The 8,702-nt window shown below is 33.0% G+C and overlaps 1 protein-coding gene across 4 annotated transcripts in view; it reads right to left on the bottom strand.

The window, feature by feature from the left end:
- Positions 1-8,702, bottom strand: part of cora (coracle) — a 51,090-nt gene that overhangs the window by 18,345 nt on the left and 24,043 nt on the right. For 3 of the 4 annotated variants that reach the window (XM_014438810.2, XM_014438808.3, XM_014438809.2), the window contains exons 11-14: positions 6,985-7,091; positions 5,803-5,874; positions 2,943-3,025; positions 2,756-2,864 (exon numbers count right to left, since the gene is read on the bottom strand). In XM_014438810.2, coding sequence (XP_014294296.1) covers positions 2,756-2,864; positions 2,943-3,025; positions 5,803-5,874; positions 6,985-7,091 — 371 coding nt within the window. The remainder of the gene's footprint in view (positions 1-2,755; positions 2,865-2,942; positions 3,026-5,802; positions 5,875-6,984; positions 7,092-8,702) is intronic. The other variant, XM_014438811.3, reaches the window with a different exon arrangement.

Below are 8,702 nucleotides of genomic sequence, written 5' to 3'. Positions count from 1 at the left end.
CTGATCATGTTCTGTAATCAATAATTTTATTTAATAAAGAAATAAACATCAATTGATATAGGCAATGAATAGATGTACGAAAGTTGGACTAACAATATATAATTACATAACATACATAGGCCCTCAAAAACAACAAGCCTCAAAGAGTAAATACAAAATTTACAAGAGTAAATACTTAGCCTCAAATTGATCACAAGATATTACAAAGCTAGACCCTGGAAAAATCTGTACATCTCCTTTATCGACTTCAAAAAGCTCAATGAATCAATAAACAAGAAATTATTACTTGAAATTCTGAAAGGAAACAGGGGAGATAAAAAAAAAAAAAAAAAAAGGATAAGCCCGATAAAACTGACTATTCAAAAATAAAATTCCAGGGACTAATAAGTAAACCATTCCAAATAAACTTATCATGAGCATTAGCTTAAGCAAGGTGTTGAACACAGATTATGGGCAGGTGAAAGAAACCAAAAAATTTAAATATCTAGGAGAGATAATCTGTAGCAATGGTTCGGACTGAACTTTGCCACTAGAAATGTTTACAACAAGAAAAATTTGTCCTCCAATGCAAAAATAAGACACTACAGTACAGGAGTAAAGCCAGTGATACTAAATGGGGTATGGAAAGAGGCAGCCTTCCGAGCTTGGAGAGGGTCCTGAAGATTGAGAGGAAGATTCTGAGGATTCATGTTGGTGGTGGAAAAGACCAGGAAGGCTATAACAGGGAAGAGATGGAGAAGAGGTGCAAAATGCTATTGTCACGATGGATGTAAGGAATGGCTTTAACACAGCAAGATAGAGCTGCATCCTGGATGCCCTGCTGGTAATGAACGTCCCTGAATACCTCAGGAGTATCATTCGTGACTATTTCAAGAACAGGACCTTGATATATTCGACAGAGGACAGCTCGAGAAGGTGAGGAATAAAGCGGCTAGAGTCACCACCGCACTGTCACGTTTAATGCCCAACATAGGCGGACCCAGGAACAGCCATAGGCTGTTGATATCCAGTGTGGTTCCAACCATTCTGCTCTACGCAGCTGCAATATGGAAGGATGCGTTGGGTACTGAGGCCTACAGAAGACCGATGGTGAAGGTGTATCGTAGGTGTGTACTAAGAGTGATCAGCGTGTTTCGTACAGTCTCATACGAAGCGGCTTGCGTGGTGGCCAGGATGCCACTGAGAGGAGATGCTCTTATAATAGTGTTGACTATATTTCTAGAGAAGTATTAAGAAAGGAGACTATAAGAAAATGGCAACGTCGCTGGAATATGGCATTCAGTGGAAGGTGGACGTACAGGCTGGTGCCCAACATCGAGGCCTGGGCGAATAGGAACCACCGGGAGGTAAACTATTATATCACCCAGTTTATCACAGGGAATGGTTGCTTCCGAGCCAGTATAAGTTTAATCTTGATGGCATTGGAGAATGTGCATTGTGCCCAGGAATGGAAGAGTGGAGAACACGTTTTCTTCTTCTGTCCCCGCTTTCGTGAAGAAAGGAGTGAGCTCCGACACGTTTGCAGCTCAGACCCGACAGCAGATAATATCATCAACATTATGCTGCTTAACCACAATTATTGGAAGGCAGGCCAACGATTCGCTGCACAGGTGATGAAAAAGTTAAGAAAGGAGGAGAAAGAAGGCGAACCAGGAGACAGCCTAAAACAATGAGGTGGCACTCAGCCCTTCATCCCCCATGATGTAATGCCTAACAGCGGTCCCGTGGAGGGTCAGAAACAGGTGTGGGGAGGTTGGTTTTAGTGGGTAAAAATCCCACACACAGACAGGTACGGGCATATACATGTCTTTTGAAGATTTCCACTTACTCTCGTAAAAAAACAAAACAAAAAAAAACCACATATATATGTCATAATATACTTTATTATGAGTAATGATTCCTTAATGCCTTCATTGTTACAATCTGGGACACAGCTCAAGGGATTTTTAGTATTAGGTATGGAGGATAAGATTCAATGAATGTCCAGTTTTCTTCTACAATTAGCAGATCATTGTGAACAAGCAGATCAGAAAAGAAATTTATTAAGTGTCTAAAGTTAATTTTAATGGAAAATCTATTGTCTGATAAATCCAGAGGTTGGCATTTGAGAAAAAAAAAAAGACAAAATTTTAGTTCTACCATTCTCGATATTCTTTTTATGTTTAAAAAATAAATATTTACGGAGATTTAAATTGATTAAACTTCAACAAAAACTATATTAACCTTACTGATAAAAATTTAAACCTTTTTTTGCAAAGGCAATTAATCACAGTAAAACAGAATATAATTGTTACTATTACTTCCTCAATTGTCCATATTTACTCTAGATCAAAATTCTAATAGAATATGGGAAATTCAAAAAATTATTTAATAATCTTTCACACATTAAAACCATGATAATTATCATAAATACATTTATTAATTTTTAATAAAAATAGTAAAGAAGCACTTATTTATATCATTAACCATTTATATTTTTGGTCCTATTCGTGAAATAAATACCTTGCCAATTTTAATAAAATAATAATTACATAAAAAAAAAAAAAAAAAATCATCTGATCATGTTCTGTAATCAATAATTTTATTTAATAAAGAAATAAACATCAATTGATATAGGCAATGAATAGATGTACGAAAGTTGGACTAACAAAAGTGATGTCAGAAATTAATCATTTAAAAAACTCAGTTATTATAGATTAATCATAAAACTTTTATTATAATTAAGATTCAAAGAACTGAAACTATTTATACATGCCTGTTTTTTCTTGTCAGTTGTTTCATCCTTGACTGGAGTTGTTACATCATCTACTATATTACTTCTATTCTCTTTTTCTTCATCTTCAAGGTCATTGGCAGAGTATCCACTAAAAAAATAAATAAATAAACATCCTAAAATGTGAATATGATGTAGTCAATCAGCAACATATAGAAAATGCTTTTACTTGGTTGGCTTGTCTTTTTCTTTGTCAAATTGTTTCTTTTTTATAGGTTCCATAGGTAATACAGCAATGCCCCCAGGAGGTTTCTATAAAATTAAGTCAAACTTAATATACACAAAGGTAAAACAAATTTATTCAAGAGGTGAAAAAATGAATTAGAATATTAAGTCATGTAACGATAATAATTATGCATGCAAAAAAAAAAGAAAAAAAAAAGAGAGAAAAATCAAAAGCAAAATATATACAAAGAAATAAAGAAGAATATGCACAGTACATTAAAAGACATCTTAACTGATAACACCTAACTGCTCATTAGATGATGATGATTCATAGCAAGTCATAAGATTATCCCCGACTTATTATGAACCAATACAGTGAAAGAGAAATAACATGATACAACAATGAAGGACAAAAGCCATTAACTGCAAGGGCACCTTGCATAAAACCTCCAACAGTGTGTACAAATGCAGCTAACTCCATTAAAACAGGACAAAAGCAAAAAATGAAACATTTCACACTGTATTCCAAAAATCTGAACTGTTTAGTTAAAATTTTATACAAAAAAAATATATAACACATATTCTGCCAATTTATAACAATAAAAATCATATTTTAAAGTACTATGATTTATACATTTTTTAAAGCAAAATAAAAAAGAATAAATTAATTTTTTTTAATTTAAAACAAAACCAGTAAGAAAAAAAAGTGAATAGTTATAAATTAGTTATATAACTAAGTTCAAATAAATCAAACAATCATATTCTATTCTATTCTTTGCCTTTAGGTTTATGTATGTATTCTTCAGATTAGGCTTGATCTACTTTGTATAATAGACTTGATCTAGATAATATAATTACATAAAGTTAGTAAAAACATATACATGTTGAATTGGGAATTATCATGTTTTTTGTCAGTTAATGATTATTTAACTTGCTTTATATTTCAGTACTGAATTGATAGGCAAATAAAGCTTTTAATTTTTCTTGTTTTGGTTAACTTTGATTCCTTTATTTATTTTTAATTTGAAAATAGAAATACAAAATAAATAGTTCACTAAATGAAAATTTGGGCATTAAATTTGTAATAATCATGTCTGATGCACAGAGCCATATGATTGAAGCCTCTGTATTCTAATAGTATTCAATGTAATTGAAGAAAAAGTTAAAGCAATGAGAACTATCAGTAACAATTTGAACCAAATTAGATGATGAGCTGATATAAACAACAATGTTTAATATCAAGCTGTATAAGCTACCATTACCATAGCCAAAAATATAGAGCAAAACTAAAGAAAGGATGGAAGTCAATATAAAACGGTATATTAAATAAGAATGGAAATAACATGAGGTTTATATGCGAATGTTTGTCAAGGCAGCTAACACAATTAGAAATTCTTAGGTTGAGAGTAATTAATTGAGGATGTAAGATTTGTCTAATAATAATTACTATAGCTCAATCGTAAGAATATGGTAGTAGGGAAATGAGAACAGTCCAAAATGAGGAATGAAACTCTTCCTATTCCATATATTCAACTTATCCGAAGAACAAACTGAGCTGAGGAACTGACAATGAAACAGGTGATTGAACTATTGGACCCCAACATAAATTAGGCCAATAATTAAATATATAGTGGTATAGGCAGAAGAATACAGGAATTAACTACCTTCAATTTCTTATAACATCTATCAATAATATGTCCAAGGAAATAAGCTAGGATAAAAGGATAATGACAGCTAACCAGTGCTAGTTTGCCTTATTGAGCCTGATAAGGATCTGTCTACTCAAGAGGATAAGAGATCAGGTTATGAGATCTCGATTAGACATATGTTTATCTACACCTCCCAAGCATGGATTATGGCAAAGGCCAATGAAAATAATTTGTAGGTATTTAAAGAGGAAATCTTGTAGTGTATTTATGGCCCTGTGAAGGAAGAAGCTTGGAGGAGACGAAAGAACCAGGAATTATATATACAGTATAATGACCTAAATTTTATTTGATTGAGAGAAGGAAATTTTCTTAGGGAAGTACTTGAGGATAGGTTTAACTGAAGCAGAAAGAGGGGTAGACCTAGACTAAGATGGGTAGACAGAGTAATGGCAGCTGCCTCAAGAATCCTTCTCCACAAAATAGTAGAAGTTTCCAGAGGAGGCCAAGACCTATCTTCATTACAAAGCCAACTGGGTAAAGTAAGGAGCAAGTATGAGAAATGATAAAAAGTATATAACAAGGATTGGTAAAGGACAACAGACTAAATCAAGGAATAAACGATTATTTTCATCTCAACTGTTCTACTTTCTCTGGACAGTCGACTATTAAATCTGAAAATCATTTTCCTTTTCTAAATCTAATCAGTACCTCAAAATAACAGTTTCCTACTACCAAATTGTTGGTCAAAATTAAATATTTTAAGTATGAAAGCAGTTTTTAATGTTTTTAGGAGGAATATAAGTTTAAAATGTTGGAGTGTATACAATTATAACATTGATATTATCCTCCACAATTTTTGATCTCATGAAAATTTTATTGCTAGTATTTTTTATTCTTTTAAATACAGTGAGATTAAAGATAACTAACCCAACACTGTTTGTAGAGATCTATACTGTAGTATACCTGTATTAGTGGAGATTTATTTTGTAGATAAAACTCACCATTCTAATATTTAATTAAGCCTGACTCTTGCCTAGATAGCCATGGATTTATTACTATGGGCCATTCATCTTCCCATAGAAGTACAAATTAAAAAAAAAAAAAAAAAAAAAAAAGGAACAGTTCAGTTTTTTGAAACAGGCAACACTTCAAATTAAAAAAAAAAAAAATAGAAAGAAAATATAAAAGGAAGAGAAAACTTTTTATAGTACTGACATCTTGTTCACTCCTTTCAGTTGAAAATTCTCCCTCGGTCGATGATATAGAAGCAACTGATGACTCTTCTCCCTGTTTGATACCATTCCAAATATTGTTTGTTATATAGAACTACAGTAAATAATTCAAAGTAATAAAAAGTAAATATAAGCAAAATATAAAATGCTTTTAGGATAGTGAACATAGAGTCATTTTTATACGACAAAAAGAAAATTGACTCATGTTTCAATCACGAATATGAGATTTAAAAATATATATGGAATGATTTTTTTAATAATTACCTACTCAAGATCTATGTATTTTGTTAAAAAAATATATATGTGTGTGTATAAATACAAACATGTGTGTATATATATATATTTCAAAGTAAAAAAAATAGTTATTTCCTTATTAATTTCATGAATAAATTTGATATGAAAATGTATTTTTTTTCTCCTGTTTTAGATCCGGAGATTTCACAGTATTTTGTAGTTGGTTGAAAACAATTTCTATATTCCTTGATAATAGAACAACCCTTTTAAGAGCAGAATTCAGGATCACAATAAAACCCTAAAACTTCAGACGTTTCTTCAAAGATCAGGAATGTATAAGAAATAATATTATTGCAAAGGTTTATAGTTTCTCTTAATGATGGAAATAGTGTAATTATATCGGTTCAAATAAATAATAAAGAGAAAAAATAACAATTTTCAAGTTTTTGTTCTTGTAACTAGTAACCATAAAACTTATTTAAACAACAAACAACGAGATAGATCATTTTTGTGAAGCAAACACATTTTGCAAACTTAAGGACTTTGATCAATATAAAAACTACTGACACCAATAAAAATATAACATTTTAGAATATTAAATGTATTATTTAAGATATAATGAATTAATGACACTAAATTAAACCAACTCAGTGGTTTAAAAACCATCAGTTCAATGTAATTATTAGGAAGAATTTAAAAAGAAATTAATTATAAAACCAAGATGTCCTCTCCCTCAAAAAAACCATTAAAACAAAACTGAATTTAAATAGGTTATCGTTAGATGATCTTAAATTTGCCTTTAAATATCTTACAGATCAGTTACTTGTATTAGTTGATAATTTTTATTTATTGTATTAAATTATTTAGTTAAATGTGCATATGAATCTAATTTTAATTTTAATGTATGGTTTATTAAGAGTTTTAAATCTACCTTTTCTAGTCGCACAGGTGAATCATGAATAGAAGTTCGGGCTGGAGCATGAGACATTGTATGGCGCTTCAAAGGATCATCAACGTTCATCTGCTGCTGGGCTAGGGCTACCAAAGAAAATAATTTAGCATTTAATCCAAAGGCATTAATAAAAGAAAAAAAATTCATAATGAAGAAAACAAATCAAATCATCATCAGAATAATCATGTATTCCTTAATGTCAGAAAAGGGATTAATCTATCTATAAACTATACTTTCACGGATGTGCAGAACCTATGAAGATTACGACAATGTTGTGATTAACACCATTGTGGCGAACTTATTAAAGAAAAAAAGTGTGAAGGTTCCAGGAATCTAAGCAAGCTTGAGGGATTGATTAGCTCACCCTGCTTGGGATCCACCACAAACCCGCAAATCAGTCACACCAACATACGAGGGTAGTTCGAAAAGTTCTCAGAATCAACGCTAGATGTCAGTGCTAGAGCAATGAGGTTCCCGCACAATAATCACACATCCTTTGTGAGTGAACATGTGGCATTAAGTGTAGTAACTTGTGATAATGGAAAAAACTGAGATTCGAGCAGTGATTAAGTACTTTATAAAGAAAGGTATGAAAGCAAAGGAAATTCATGCCAACTTTCAGAACACACTGGGGGGCTCTGCTCCTTCATATTCAACTGTTGCCAAGTTGACCAGCGAGTTTAAATTTGGTCGGGAGAGCTTAGTTGATGATCTGCACAGTAGACAGGTAAAAAGTGGTACGGCCCAGAACTTATCGCTAAAGTGCATAAAAAGGTCATGGAGGATCATTGACTGAAAGTGCGTGAGATTGCTGAAGCTGCAGGGATGTCATCTGAACGGGTATATCACATTTTAACTGAAAAATTAGGAATGAAAAAATTATCCGCAAGATGGGTGCTGTGGCTCTTGACATCGGACGCACCAGATTGGAAATATCCGAACAAAATCTGGCCCTTTTTCAGTGCAACCAACAAAATTTTTTTTGCCAGTTTGTGAGTACAGATGAAACTTGGGTCGACTACAATGCCCCATAGACAAAAAGCAGTGAAAACATGCTGAATCACCACCACCAAAGAAAACAAAGGCAATACATTCGGCTGGAAAGGTCATGGCCTGTTTTCTGGGATGCCAAAGGCATTCTGCCGATAGGTTATCTTTCTACTGGCCGAACATTTTGGTAGTATTGACTACGCAAACCTCCTAGACCAACTATGCACCAACAAGTGCTATTGTCATGACAAAACTTCATGAACTGAGGTACGAATTGTTGCCACATCCTTATTCACCTGATTTGGCACCATCAGACTTTCATCTCTTCCCCAAGCTGAAAATTTTCCTGGGTGGATGGAGATTTCCTACAACGGAAGAACTGACAGCCGAATTGGAGAGGTATTTTGCAGGCCTGGAGGAATATCATTTTCGAGACAGGATCAAGGCATTGGAACATCGCTGGACCAAATGCATTAGTCTACAGGGAGACTATGTTGAAAAATAAAAGCAGTTCCACCGAGGTAAGACACTTCTTTCTAGTACATTCCGAGAACTTTTCAAACCACCCTCGTATAATGTGTATGCGTCAGAGCATGGAAAGATAACTTGAGGATAGATGAGGATAGGAACTCAGCCGATAGATGAGGATAGGAACTCAGCCAATAGATGAGGATAGGAACTCAGCCGATAGATGAGGATAGGAACTC

Source organism: Halyomorpha halys, unplaced genomic scaffold (assembly GCF_000696795.3).
Source record: "Halyomorpha halys isolate HHAL.00 unplaced genomic scaffold, Hhal_1.1 Scaffold68.1, whole genome shotgun sequence".
Classification (NCBI taxonomy): domain Eukaryota; kingdom Metazoa; phylum Arthropoda; class Insecta; order Hemiptera; family Pentatomidae; genus Halyomorpha; species Halyomorpha halys.
This window is presented reverse-complemented; position numbering and strand designations above follow the sequence as displayed.